At 54.9% G+C, this 14,373-nt stretch overlaps 1 protein-coding gene across 1 annotated transcript; it reads left to right on the top strand.

Moving 5' to 3' along the window:
• Positions 1-4,232: 4,232 nt before the first annotated feature.
• LOC105721024 (uncharacterized) lies at positions 4,233-13,383 on the top strand. Its single transcript, XM_064376179.1, has 6 exons — positions 4,233-4,243; positions 4,341-4,429; positions 4,792-4,844; positions 6,522-6,648; positions 8,691-8,927; positions 9,091-13,383. The coding sequence occupies exons 1-6, from the start codon at positions 4,233-4,235 to the stop codon at positions 9,306-9,308; spliced, it is 735 nt and encodes a 244-aa protein (XP_064232249.1). The 3' UTR covers positions 9,309-13,383.
• The last annotated feature ends 990 nt before the right edge of the window (positions 13,384-14,373 follow it).

Raw genomic sequence — 14,373 nt, 5'->3', positions numbered from 1 at the left:
GGCCATCGCTGCCTCTGGGCCTCAGTTTCCTCATCTAAAGTGAGGACAGGGTGTGGTGGCTCATGCCTGTAATGCCAGAACTTTGGGAGGCCGGGGCAGGTGAATCACCTGAGGTCAGGAGTTCGAGACCAGCCTGGTCAACATGGTGAAGCCCCGTCTCTACTAATACAAAAAATTAGCTGGGCACGGTGGCGCGTGCCTGTAATCCCAGCTACTCAGGAGGCTGAGGCAGGAGAATTGCCTGAACACAGGAGGCGGAGGTTGCGGTGAGCCGAGATCGCGCCATTGCACTCCAGCCTGGGTATCAAGAGCGAAACTCCGTCTAAAAAAACAAACAAACAAACAAAAAAAACAAAATCAGCCGGGCGTGGTGGCGGGCACCCATAATCCCAGCTACTTGAGAGGCTGAGGCAGAAGAATCGCTTGAATCTGGGGGGTGGAGGTTGCAATCAGCCGAGATCATGCCCTTGTACTCCAGCCTGGGCAACAAGAGTGAAACTCCATCTCACAAATAAAATAATAACATAACATAACATAACATAAAAAAGGCAAGGAGGCTGTGGGCCTAGATGACCTCTCAGCCCCTCCCAACTTCAAACACTCTGACAATTGCTGCATTTATTGAGCTCCAGCTGTATGCAGGAGTTAGTGTCTGGGAGATGGGAGGTGCTGACCCCACCCCGGGAGGAAGAGCCAACCTGAGCCTGCTGATTCTGTGTGGCCTGGGACGGCAGAGTGGCCATGTGTGCTGCCAGAGAGCCTAGTGCCCTGCCCAGCTGCCATCTGAAACGTGTCCTGTTGGTGGCACCTTGGCGTGGCTCAGATGTTCTGGTCTTAGAGTCCATTTGGTTTGTACATGACAATGTGTTAGTGCCCTCTCTTTCCATTAAGGTTCTGGTTCTTTTTTTTTTCCCTGACAGAGTCTTGCTGGGTCGCCAGGCTGGAGTGCAGTAGCTCAACCTCGGCTCACTGCAACCTCTGCCTCCTGGATTCAAGCAATTCTCCTGATTCAGCCTCCCAAGTAGCTGAGACTACAGGTGCATGCCACCATGCCCGGCTAATTTTTGTATTTTTAGTAGAGGCAGGGTTTCACCATGTGGACCAGGCTGGTCTTGAACTCCTGACCTCATGATCCGCCCACCTCGGCCTCCCAAAGTGCTGGGATTACAGGTGTGAGGCACCGCGCCCGGCCCAAGGTTCTGTTTTATATTCAAGGCATTTTTTAGTGCTTAGCGCTAAACTTGACCATGTCATTCTTTACGTAAGCCCTTCCCCGGCTCCTCACTACCCTCAGATGACAGTCCATGCTGGGAGTGGCCTCAAGGCTTTCTAGGACCTGGCATGGGCCAAGCTCTGCCACCTGGGGGCTTTCCTTCCCTTCCTCTCTCTCCTCCAGAAACACAGATTGAAATGTGCCAACATCTCTCTGCCCTCTGGAGCCTCACACTTGCTGCCTCCTCTGCCTGGAACTCTCTCCCTCTGCCCTCACAGGGCTCCCTAAAAGTCACTTCCTCCAGGAAGCCCTCCCTGACTACTTGAGCCACGTTAGCTTGTGCTCAGGCTTACCCTGCACTTCTCCTTGGTTATACTTGTCATAAGAGACCCGCATCCCACCCCCCATGCTGGGGCCACTCTTGGATTTTCATGTCTGCTGCCAGCACCCAGGGGAGCTCCGGAAATGTCTGCTGGGTGAGTCATGAACGCACAACCTGTTGATCCACGTCGGTAATCCGGCCAGGCCTGCCAGCAAATCACCTGACCCGGTCACCCAGAGCCTGGGAAGGACTCTGGCAGCCGCCGCCCCAGCTCCCTCCTTCCTCCGCCTACAAGCTCTGCCTGGAAGGAGCGAAGGGGTTAAGTGTTTCTGGCGGCCTCGTGCTGTGTCTGCTGCAGTTCCCCCTTCCGGGGCTGCAGCAACCCGAGATTGGCGAGGAATGTTTGCAATGCAGAGCTGGGAGGAGGGCGGGCTGCTGGAGGTGGGGGCCGAGGCAGGCCCGCGGCCAGGCTCCCCAGTTGAGCAATGGCCCTGCTGGTTCCTGTAACTCGGACCCCTCCCGCCTTTTCCCGCCCTGCCTGCTTCCTCCACCCTGGCTGGGCTGCCTGCCGGGCAGTGAGTGGGGGTGGCCTGCGCTCGGGGCTGCAGAGAGAGGTGGAGGGACAGAGGCCCGGAGGGCCTGGAGGGCAAGAACGAAAGAGGGGGCTCCCCGAGACAGGGCAGGCGTGCAGTCGGCTCAGCAACCCCAGCCCAGAGAAGCGAGGCCTTGTCCAAGGTCACACAGCGAGACACCAGTGAATTGGGCCACAGCTCTGGGTCTGGCTTCTTTAGTTCCCATAACTTTAGGCTGCAACTCCCACGCACAGCACGGAGGTCACACTGCCACTCAGTTGGGAAGCTTTGAACCTCAGGGGACCCTCTCCCAACTGAAGACAGAGCTCCCCTGCCCACGCCCTGGCTTGGCCTCTTCACCTAATCCCTAGGGTTTCAGAGAGGACAGTGCACCCACTGGTCTAGGCGCACCCCCCATCCTGCCATTAATGCCCCAGCACTGCCCACTGCCCGGCCTGCTCTTGGGGACCTTGGTCACCTCTGTTCCCTGCTTCTGGGAGTAAAAAGTAGATGAATGAAGTCCAAATTGAGCAGGTTCTCAAAAGCCCTCTCTCCCCTCTTCCTCCAGGGTTTTTCAAGGAAGGACTGAGCCGGGCGCGGTGGCTCACACCTGTAATCCCGGCACTTTGGGAAGCCAAGGCAGGTGGATCGCCTGAGGTCAGGAGTTCGAGACCAACCTGGCCAACGTAGTGAAACCCTGTCTCTACTAAAAACACAAAAAGTTAGCTGAGTGTGCTGGTGCATGCCTGTAATCCCAGCTACTAGGGAGGCTGAGGCAGGAGAATCACTGGAACCCGGGAGGCAGAGACGGCAGTGAGCCAAGATCATGCCATTGCACTCTAGCCTGGGCAACAAGAGCGAAACTCCATCTCAAAAAAAAAAAAAAAAAAAAAAAAGGGAAGGACCTTCATGGGTACCAGATATTCACTTGGGCTCAGACACAAAACTCATTTCTTTCTCCACAAGCACCCCCTCCTTTTGGGGGGGCAGCTGCGTCCCCTGACACTGTGGGATGAGCTCCTCCCTCTGCTAGCAGTATTTACTTTCCGGGTGACCTCTGGGGAGGTGGCCTTGCAGTTGGGCGCATCCGGCTTGAATCCCAGCGGCACCAACTTGGAGCTTCCCGGCGGCTCTGCCACACCTCTCTGAGCTTCGGTTTCCCCATCTGTGCCGTGGAATTCAGAGAGGCCCCAGTCTCACTCGGCTGAGGTTCAGGGCCAGTGGCCTCTTCCTGGACCCACAGATTGCTCTGGGCTTTGCCTAAGACAGGCTGTGGGCAGCCCTCAGAGGTGCCACCTTGGCCACACTGGCTGGAATCAGCGGGTGGGTGGGAGCACACAGCAGGGAGGGCCAGGGAGATAACCCAGTGCCCTGTAGAACACAGCTAGCCCTTCCCGTGAGAATCAAAACGCCCCTTTTACAGGTAAGGAGGTTCGCGGAGGAGTGGCTTGCCACACCATGCAGGAGTAAAGAGGGATATTCACCCAGAAGGCCATACCGATAACACCAAGGACCCTCCTACTCCACTATTTATTGAGCACATACTACTTGCCAGGCCATGAGCCAAGTGCTGTACAAGACTGACCTATTTCAATCCAACAGCATACCTGGGAGGGAGGCATATTGAGCTTTCTTTTACGGGAAACAGGGAGGTTGATGCATTTGCCCAAGATCACACAGCTCCCGAGGAGTGGAGCCTGACTGAATTCAGGCCACCTGCCTCCAGAGCCTGGGTGCTTCGCCATCCTTCTCTGCACCTGGCTTAGAGACCCGGCCCGGTGATCTTGGGTTAGTCCCCTAAGCCCCAGAGTGGCAAAAGGGAGAGGAAGTATCTTCAGCACCCAGTGAAGGGGGGCTCAGAGAGGGGCCGGCTCTCACTCCAGGGCACACAGCCAGCAGAGCCAGGACCCACCACACTCAATCCCCGGCCCCTGGCTCCCCGTGGGTGGCTCCTCCGTGGCCAGGAAGGACCCCCACGGCCGCTCCTGCAGGCAGATGGACAGACGATGGCCCCCTCCCACGGCCTGCGGGCTGTGTGGCATCGCCACCTCCTCCCGAGCAGGCTGCCTTGAAGAAACCAGAAGATTGATTTCCTGGCAGGCTCTGCGCCGAGGAGCCCGTCCAAATGGTTTGCATGTCTGCATTTTTTACTGCTCCGTTTAATATGTATGCAAATGCCGGCCGGCTGCGCCCGCCGCGCGGCTGCACAGTCACACGCGGCGCCCCATTAAAGCGGCCGTCCCGGGCGCGCGCCTCATTCGAGGCGACGGGCTCCGGGCCCTGATAGATGGGGTGCGGGGACGGAGACAAATGACGGCCTTTGTAATTTCTTTCTCTCTTTTTCCGGGGGAGGGGGAACTCGCAAAGGAGATTTAAATATATGCAAAATTGTTTGTGGGCTGGGGGGTGGGGCGGAAACCTGGGCGGGGCGGGGCGGGGGGAGTCGGGCTGGAGGCTGGAGGGGAGCGGGGCCCCCACAGTCACCTTCTGGCGGAGACAGCCGAGCGAGCCGCTCTGCTCCTGATAAGCAGGCCCGGTCCTCTGGGAAGCGTGGGCTTCAGCCGCAGAGAAAAGGAAAGTGCTGGTTATTTTCGGCCCCGTTACACGCGGGAAGCCGGGGATGGTGGTTTTTTCCCCCATCGCAGCCACGCCGCCACCACCACTTTCTTTTCTTGGTCTTCCAGGGCTTCTAACTTCATCGGCACGGTGTCATTTGAGTTTCACATTAGCCCATGAGGTGGGTCCCGGAGTCACACCCATTGTGCAGATGGGGAAACTGAGGCTCGCGGGAGTGGAGTCCCTAGGGGAAGGTTGCAGGGAGAGCGAGTGGGCATTGGGTCTCTCCAGAGCTCTGTCTTTGACCCCCCACAGCCCTCTGCTGTCTCTCTGGCTCTCAGCGGTGGGATGTCCGCGTACCTGCGTGTGCCCCAAATGTGCCCAGACTCGCCCCATACCACGAGCCAGCTCCCTCCTCCCGCCTGCCCCCATGAGCCGGGAGACAGGCCCAGAGCCCACCCAGCTGGAGGACTGAGTCTCGCATTTTCCAAATACTGCTTAAGCCTAAAATCCGAGGTGCTGGTTTTAAAGGAATCTTTCCTAATTTCTCAGGATTTTAAGTAACATGGCAGCTGGGGGCAGAAACATTTCTGAGAGGAGTCTCCAGCCTCAGGAGAGCCCCACTGTGGAGCAGACCGCTCAGACCCACTGGAGACCCAGAGTTACACTCTGCTGCGTCCGCGTGTACTTGGGCGTGTCGTGTCATTGTGAGTGTGCTGGTGTGTGTGCACCAGTGGCGTAGGGGAGTGTGTATTCGTGCTTGTGTGAGTTTCAGTGTGTTACCGGAGAGGGGTTCTGATCCAGCCCCCAAGAGAGGGTTCTTGGGTTTCGCACAAGAAAGGATTCAGGAGCAGTCCACAGTGCAAAGCAAAAGCCAGTTTACTAAGAACGTACAAGGGGCCGGGCGCGGTGCTCACGCCTGTCACCCCAGCTCTGGGAGACCAAGGTGGGTGGGTCACCTGAGGTCAGGAGTTTGAGATCAGCCTGACCAACATATAGTGAAACCCTGTCTCTACTAAAAATACAAAAAAAAAAAAAAAAAAATCAAACAAAAAAAAAACAATTAGCTGGGCTTAGTGGCACACGCTTGTAGTCTCAGTTACTTGGGAGGCTGAGGCAGGAGATCACTTGAACCTGGGAAGCAGAGTTTGCAGTGAGCCAAGATCGCACCACTGTACTCCAGCCTGGGCAATAGAGCAAGACTCTGTCTCAAAAAAAAAAAAAAAAAAAACCCAAAAAACAAACAACAACAAACCTGGCCAGGTGTGGTGCTCACGCCTGTAACCCCAGCGCTTTGGGAGGCCGAGGCGGGCGGATCACCTGAGGTTGGGAGTTCAAGACCAGCCTGACCAACATGGAGAAACTCCATCTCTACTAAAAATACAAAATTAGCTGGGCATGGTGGAGTGTGCCTGTAATCTCAGCTACTCGGGAGGCTGAGGCAGGAGAATTGCTGGAACCCGGGAGGTAGAGGTTGCAGTGAGCCGAGATCGTGCCACTGCACTCCAGCCTGGGCAACAGGAGTGAAACTCTGTCTCAAAAAAAGAAAAGAAAAGAGAAAGTAAAAAGAAAGAAAGGACAGCTACTCCAGAGACAAAGTAGGACGTTCCCAAAAGAGGAGGACGCCTCCACCCCAGGCACAGTGCTTACATACATGGGGAGATTGGCTCTGCTACAAGGGTTTGTGATAAAGAATTAGTTTCCTTAATTGCTATATTTTGCAAGAATCAATATTATTATCTTTAAAGCAAAATTAGGATTGCCTTTGTTCTCCAGATATGGGGTATCTGGACAATCCCAAGTCTGGGTCTGTTTTAGTAAACATTATTAATTTGTTCCCTTAACTGTAAACATCTAGAAGCTGGGAATACCTGACTTTCTGGGAAGGCAGCCCGTCAAGCCCCAGCCTCATGTTCCCAGCCCTCACTCAACATGCAGTCGCTCTGGCTTGAACGCCTGTGACAAGTGTGTACCTACATATCAGGGTGAGTATGGGGCTGTGTACACACGAGTCGGTGTGCACACGTGTGTGTCAGTGCGCCTGTATGAATGTTGTCCTTGGCAGGCAGGCAACTGGGTGTGAATTTCCCTGAGGGTTTCCACTTTACTGTGGTTCAGGCTGGGCCTTCCCTGCTCTCCCCCGGCCCCCCAGCCAGGGAAAGCCTCTGGAATGAGGGGACAGGATATGGCACTGTGAGGCTCCCACATACCAGAGGCACCCCTGAGCTTTGCATAGATGGGTAGGACTTGGATTGTTGGGGCTGGGGTGGAGCCTCGGAATTCTGGGCCCGAAGTGAGGGTCGAGGACAGCTCTCTAGAGAGCCCTCTGCGTGTGTGTGTGTGTGTGTGTGTGTGTGTGATCTGTGCATGCTGAGTCACTCGGGGAAGTGGTTCTTCTCATGTAAATGTCTTCAGCTACAAGGGAGATCCTTCTGCTATCTGGACTTAAACTTCTCTGGGGCAGAACCTGGGCTCTGGGGGCTGCTATTTGGGAAATCACCCTCCCTGCTTCCCCCGGGTCAATGCCCCAAGGACACTGGAGGGGTCCTTGAGCCTGGTGGGGGTAGGGTGTGGCGTATGTGTGAGAGTGTCTGTGAGCAGGGGTGTGTGTTAGTGAGTGTGTATGTAAGTTTATGTGTGCATGTGAGTGTGTGTGTGGGAGGGAGGGTGAGTGTAAGCAGGGATGTATGTAGATGTGTGCGAGTGAAGATGTGTACATGTGCATTGGTGTGTGTGAGTTGTGTATGTGTGAGGTGTTATTGGGGGTGAGGGTGTGTGCATGTGAGTTGGTCTGTGTGTGAGTTGTGTAATGAGGGAGGGTGTGTGCATGTGACTTGGTGTGTGTGAGTTATGTATGTGTGAGGTTGTGTTGGGAGTGAGGGTGTGTGCATGTGAGTTGGTATGAGTGAGTTGTGTATGTGTGAGGTTGTGTCAGATGGGGGTGAGGGTGTGTGCATGGGTCTGTGTGTGAGTTGTGTATGAGGGAGGGTGTGTGCATGGGAGGGAGTTGGTGTGCATGGGAGTTGATGTGTGTGAGGGTGTATGTGAGAGGGTGTGTGTGATAGTGTGTGGTGTGAGTTGTGTGTGAGTCATATATGTGTGTGTGAGTTGCTGTGCTTGTGAGGTGTGTGTGAGTTGGCATGTGAGTTGTGTGTGTGTGTGCATGTGAGTTGTGTGTGAGAGTTGGCATGTGAGTTGCTGTGCATGTGAATTAGTGTGTGAGTTGCATGTTAGTGTGAGTTGTGTGAGTTGATGTGTGTTGTATGAGTGGCTTGTGTATGTGTGAGTTGGTATGTATGTGAGTTGATGTGCATGTGAGTTGCTGTGTGTCAGTGTGGGAGCTGGCATGTGAGTTGATGTGTATGTGAGTTGTGTTTGTGTGCGTTGGTGTGTATGTGAGTTGTCATATGAGTCGTATATGTGTGAGTTGGTGTGTGTGTGAGTCGGTGTGAGTTGGCATGTATGAGTTAGTGTGTGAGTTGTGTATGTGTGAGTTGCTGTGTCTGTGAGTTGGTATGCGTGTGAGTCGTGTACGTGTGAGTTGGTGTGTGAGTTGTGTATGTGTGAATTGGTGTGCACAGGAGTTAGCATGCATGAGTTGTGTGTATGTGAGGGAGGGTGTGTTTGTGGGCAGATGTGTATGTGCCTGGGCGTGCCAGGCAGGTTGGGAGGGGCGCATGAACTAAGACTCTGCAGCAGGCATTTCTGAGCTCCCCTGGCAGATCTGGCGTGGGAGGAGATGCGGACCCGCACTCAGGGCCCTTCTGGCTGCCCTGGCCCAGGCCTCCGCGTGTTCCTGCCCTCCTCCCTCTCTAGTCTCTGCAGTCCCCTGGGCTCTCCAGTCCCACAGGGGCCTCTCCCTTGGAAGCCTGTGGCGAATCTCACCACCTCTGTCTGCCCACCCAAGCCTCCTCGGGCACAGCGGACAGGAGGGCCCCTCAGGCCAGCGCCTCCCGGAGTCCATGTCCCCACAGTGGCCCTGGGGTCCCCTCTGGCCTCACACCCACTCCTCTTCCTCTCTCTCAAGATTCGCCTGGTGCTGGGCCCCAGAAGCCAGTCCTCCTGGCGGGTGGCGGCGGTCCTCACCGCTCCCGCCCTTCCTGCAGCCTTCCCAGGCCCGCCGCCCACCGTTTCCTGACCCAGGCTCCCAGGCCTCCCAGCGTCCCTTTCACCAGGGCAGTTGTGCGGCCGCATGGTCGTGTGCTTTGTTTGGCTGCAGTCATCTCCCCCAGGAATGTGACCCCCATGAGAACCCAAATAGCAGGTACTCATCTCAGAAGCCCCCCGCCCCCGCCAGGTCCAGGGGAGGTTTCCTGGTCCTCCCTGTGGCCGTGACTCCTTCACCCCGGGGCTCCCCCTTGGTGTCCATGAGGCCCAGCCGACGGTGACCCTAAGTCCTCCCTTGACTCACCTCTGTTTGGGGACAGCCCATCCTTCCTGCAGGCCTGAGCTGGCGCCAACCACAGCAACGACAGTGGTGCTGATGGGTGACAACTGCCCGGAGCCTGCTCCCGTGACCCTGTGGAGAAAGTTTTTCCCCAGGACCTTCTGGAATGGGCGAGTGCACCACCCCTCTCTGAATCCCCCCTCCCCACGGGGTCCTCTGGAGCATGCCTTAGTGCCAGCCCCTACCCACAGGCCCTGAGCCCAGAGAATGCGCTGGGTGAGCCTGGGGACAGTGCAGAGCCCGAGGTCTCCTCCCCAGAAGTAAGTACCGAGTCTGTGTAAATTGCTTGGTCAGGAGGGCAGGACCTGGGGTCTTCACTAGGCTTCCCCCAAACTGGGCTGGGCACATAGTAGTTGCTTGCTAAATAAATGTTGAAATAGACAAGCAAGTAGGCCGGGCGCGATGGCTCACACCTATAATCCCAGCACTCTGGGAGGCTGAGGTGAGTGGATCACCTGAGGTCAAGAGTTTGAGACCGGTCTGACCAATATGGTGAAACCCCGTCTCTACTAAAAACACAAAAATTAGCTTGACGTGGTGGTGTGTGCCTGTAATCCCAGCTACTCAGGAGGCTGAGGCAGGAGAATCGCTTGAACCTGGGAGGCGGAGGTTGCAGTGAGCCCAGATCGTGCCACTGCACTGCAGCCTGGGTGACAGAGCGAGACTTCGTCTCAAAAAAATAAAAATAAAAAATAAGTAAATACATACATAAATACAAATTTAAAAGATAAGCAAGGGGATGGAAGGGGGGATGCAGGCATGGGTTTGGGCCAGGCAGTTTCTTGAAGCCTCCTGGCCCATGGCCCTCCTGGGGTCCACACCTGCGCTCCCGATGGCGGTGGTGCTGAGTGTAGCCCGGCTGGGTCAGGCCCCGGCGCTTAGCAGGGTTCACTGTGGCTCTCGCCGACCTTGTCGTGGGGGCTGAAACACATCTGCCTCCCTCTCCTTCCTCCGTCCCTCAGGGTGGGTGTTTATTCCCAAGCAGGGGGTCGCCCAGAGAGCAGCCGAAAGCTCCCCTGAGTCCTGAGGAAGGGGCAGCCAGGGGGGCGGGCTGGGAGGAGGCGCGGCAGGCACGGGGAGCAGCTGCTCCAAGTGCAGTGACCATATTTTTCTGAGCTGAAGAATGAGGACACAGGATGTAGCTGAGGGCTTTCTCAGGTTTGTTCGTTTGCTGAAGGGAAAAAAAATCTTCCAAAGGTATGAAAGTTAAAGCTTATTTAGTGATGTGAGGAATGGCTTGTTTCTGTGGAAACAACCTGAGTTTCCAAAATCAGGATTTATCTGGAAAGGACATAATTCCATGTGGCCAATATTTGGGGGCCACCTGGACCAACCTTGTCGTTAGTGGGAAGCAAAGCAGGCACGATCCTGGCCTCATAGAGCGACGTAGGGAGGCTGACAGTCTTCCAATAATTTCACGGTTCAGAGGCCTTTTAGGAGGTAACTGATGAAGGGGTGGAGCCGGATGGGTGGGGAAGCGCATTCCAGGCAGGGAACAGCATATGCAAAGGGCCTGTGGCTGGAGGGAGAGCTTTGAGTTTGAAGGACAGGAGGGCAGCCCCAGAGAGTGGAATGTGACGAGTGAGAGGGAGAGGAGGTTGGAGGTGTGGGCAGGGGTGAGTCTGGGCAGTGTCTAGCAGCCGTGAGAGTGTGACGGGCTGTCTCTGGCCGGCAGTGGGAGCCATGGATGGTTGGACACAGGCGTGACCTGGCCATCCTGGTGGATATTGATGGTGATGAGGAGGATGATGGTGTTGGTAATCACAGGAGGCACTGAGTTTGTACTGAGTGCCAAGCACCAGTGAGGGCTGGGAGGGGAAGTGACTTATCCAGGGTCACACCACTGGCAAATGGAAGAAATGGGAGTCAGACCACATCCATCTGGCCACACAGTCTGCAAGCTCATCCTGAACGTCCTGTCCACAGAGCTGCCCCTTGTCCGGATGCGGAAGCTGAGGGACACGCAGATGACCGCGTCTCCTGCCTCCCTGTGGTGCTGACTCCTCTCCGCTCTGAGTTCCAGGCTGGGCGGGGACTCTAGGTCACAGGGTTGGCCGGAGCTGGAAAAGCCCAGCTCAGTTCCTGCTGAGGCCCAGCAGGGGAAGTGGAGGTTGCAACATCCGCGGAGGCTGAGGTTCCGGAGAAGCTGGGCCCCCAGCCTGTTCACTGGGGCACAGGTCATGCTGCAGCTGCAGCCCCACTAGCTGGTTTGGGGTCAGGGACTCTCGGTGCCCTCAACTTCCCCGGGATGGGGGCAGCACTGGGACCCTTTTCCCTCCTGTGGAAGCAGAGCCAGGTGACTGCACTGCTCTAGACCCACCAGCGGCATTGAAAAAGCCCATATCAGGACAGGCGTGGTGGCTCATGCTTGTAATCCCAGCACTTTGGGAGGCCAAGGCAGGTGGATCACTTGAGGTCAGGAGTTCAAGACCAGCTTGGTCAACATGGTGAAACCCCCGTCTGTACCCAAAATACAAAAACTAGCCAGGTGTGGTGGTACATGCGTAGTCCCAGCTACTTGGGAGGCTGAGGCAGGAGAATCACTTGAACCTGGAAGGTGAAGGTTGCAGTGAGCCGAGATCGCACCACTGCCCTCCAGACTGGGGGACTGAGTGAGGCTCTGTCTCAAAAAAAAGAAAAAAAAAAAAAGCGAGAAAATAAAAGAAAAAAGAAAAAGCCCTTATCCCCTCACTAATCGTAAGCAGATGAAAACCCGGATGAGATGTCCCCTCCCACCCACGAGCATGGCTACTATCAGGAGGCAGAAGGAGCAAGTGCTGGCGGGGAGGAGGTGGCGGAACTGGAGCACTTGGGCAGGGCCGGTGGGGACGAAAATGGTGCAGCCGCTGTGGAAAACAGCATGGCAGTGCCTCAAAAACATTAAAAATAGAATTACCATATGATCTAGCATTTCCACTTCTGGGTATGTACCCAAAAGAATGGAAAGCAAGGTCTCGAAGAGATATTCATGCTCCCGTCTTCCCAGCAACTTTACTCACAATAGAGAAAAGGTGGAAGCAGCTCAGGTGTCCTCGAGCGCAGGAATAAACAATGCGACGCATACGTACAATGGAACGTTATGTGGCCATAAGAAGGAAACTGACACACGCTATAACATGGATGAACCTTGAAGACGGCAGGCTGAGTAAAACAGCCCGTCACGAAAGGGCAGATACAGTAGGATTCCACTTACGTGAGGTTCTAGAGGAGTCGCATGCGTAGAGACAGACAGTGGGATGGTGGCTGCCGGGGGAAGGAGGAGTTAGTATTTCATGGGTACAGAGTTTAAGTTTCACAAGACGAAAAGAGTTCTGTGGGTGGATGGTGGTGATGGCTGTACGATACTGTGAATGTACTTAACACTGCTGAACTATGCACTTAAAAATGGTTACGATGATACATTTCATGTGTATTTAAAAAAAAATTTATTACCGGTTCTCTTATGTTATTGATAGTTGGCTTTCTTTTAAGTTTTTTTTTTCTTTTTTCTATTTTGAGACAGGGTCTCACAGTGTCACTCAGGCTGAAGTGTAGTGGATCGATCACGGCTCACTGCAGCCTGGAACTCCTAGGCTCAAGCGATCCTCCCACCTCAGCCTCCAGAGTGGCTACCACACTCAGCTCATTCTTTACTTTTTTTTGTAGACACAGGGTCTCACTATGTTGCTCAGGTTGGTCTAGAACTCCTGGCCTCAAGCCATCATTCTGTCTGGGCCTCCAAAGTGCTGGGATTACAGGCGTGAGACAAATCCCAGCCTTAAGTTAGCTGCTTTTGTAAGAAATAAAAATACCAGATGGTAATCGGCATTACAGCAGTCAAGAATTCAGATGCTCGTGTTTCTGGGCAAGTGACCTTGCCTCTCTGAGCCTCAGTTTTCTCACGGGGAAATGGGGATCGTGATGGCACCTCCCTCCTGGAGCCACTGTGAGGGTTCCATGATGCCTCTGAGGTGCTCTGCCCAGCGGCCAGTGTGCAGTGAGCATCCAGCCCCCAGCCACCCCTAGGACTGGCAGGTCTTCCTTGAGCCTTTGGGTTTTGGGAGCATAAGCACGGTAGGCCTTAGAGGAGAAAACATCTCTTGCCCCACCCTCCACATGAGGAAACAGAGGCCCAGAAGAGTCAAAGGACTTGCCAGGATCTCTCAGCACCTCCTGAACCGGAACGTGGTTTTCCAGGAGTCCCCTCAGGACCTGGGCCAGGCTTCACCTGTGCCTGGGTGTGAGCTGTATTGGTCAGCAAGGCTCCCTCTGCTGCCGTAACAAATGAACCCCACATCTGAGCACCTTAACATGGTCAAAGTTTGTTTCACATTCAACAAAGTCTGCTGTGTGTCCAGGCAATTCTTTTTTTTCTTTTTTTTGAAGACAGAGTCTCTCTCTGTCATCCAGGCTGGAGTGCAGTGGCGTGATCTCAGCTCACTGCAGCCTCCGCCTCCCGGATTCAAGCGATTCTCCTGCCTCAGCCTCCTAAGTAGCTGGGACTATAGGCACGTGCCGTCATGTCCAGCTGATGGATGTATTTTTAGTAGAGACAGGGTTTCACCATGTTGGCCAGGCTGCTCTCAAACTGCTGACTTCAAGTAATCTGCCCACCTCAGCCTCCCAAAGTGCTGGGATTACAGGCGTGAACCACCGCGCCGGCCTCCACGTGATTCTTCGGAGTAACTGCCCTTCCTGTGAAGGCTCAAAAATCCAGGCTGCCTTCAGCTTGTGGCACCCCCATCTCCAGATCACTGAGGCAGGGTAAAGAGCGTCACATCATGTCCTCCCACGGCTCACTAGCCAGGGGGCCTCGTGCAACCGCAAGGGTGGCGGGTCCCGAGAAAGAGGAAAACCGGCTGCAGGTGAGCACCAGGTTCCTCCTCACAGTCAGCGTGTGAATCCAGGTGCCCCTTTCAAAACACAAATGAGAGCTTCCTGTTCTTCTGTCCTTGAAGAATCCCAGATGGGCCCTAGCAGCAAAGTATTATTTTTATTTTTATTTATTTATTTATTTTTGAGATGGAGTCTTGCTCTGTCCCCCAGGCTGGAGTGCAGTGGCGTGACGTCAGCTCACTGCAACCTCCACTTCCCAGGTTCAAGCGATTCTTCTGCCTCAACCTCCCAAGTAGCTGGGATTACAGACATGTGCCACCACACCCAATTTTTTTTTTTTTTTTTCAGTAGAGACGAGAGTTTCGTCGTGTTGGCCAGGCTGGTCTCGAACTCCTGACCTCAAGTGATCCACCTGCCTTGGTGGGATCAAAGTGCAGGGATTACAGGC

The sequence above is a fragment of the Aotus nancymaae genome, unplaced genomic scaffold (genome assembly GCF_030222135.1).
Source record: "Aotus nancymaae isolate 86718 unplaced genomic scaffold, 86718_ANA_hifiasm-v0.15.2.pri h1tg000003l, whole genome shotgun sequence".
Classification (NCBI taxonomy): Eukaryota; Metazoa; Chordata; class Mammalia; order Primates; family Aotidae; genus Aotus; species Aotus nancymaae.
Note: the sequence above shows the minus strand (reverse complement) of the source record. Positions and strands in the feature narration are given on the sequence as shown.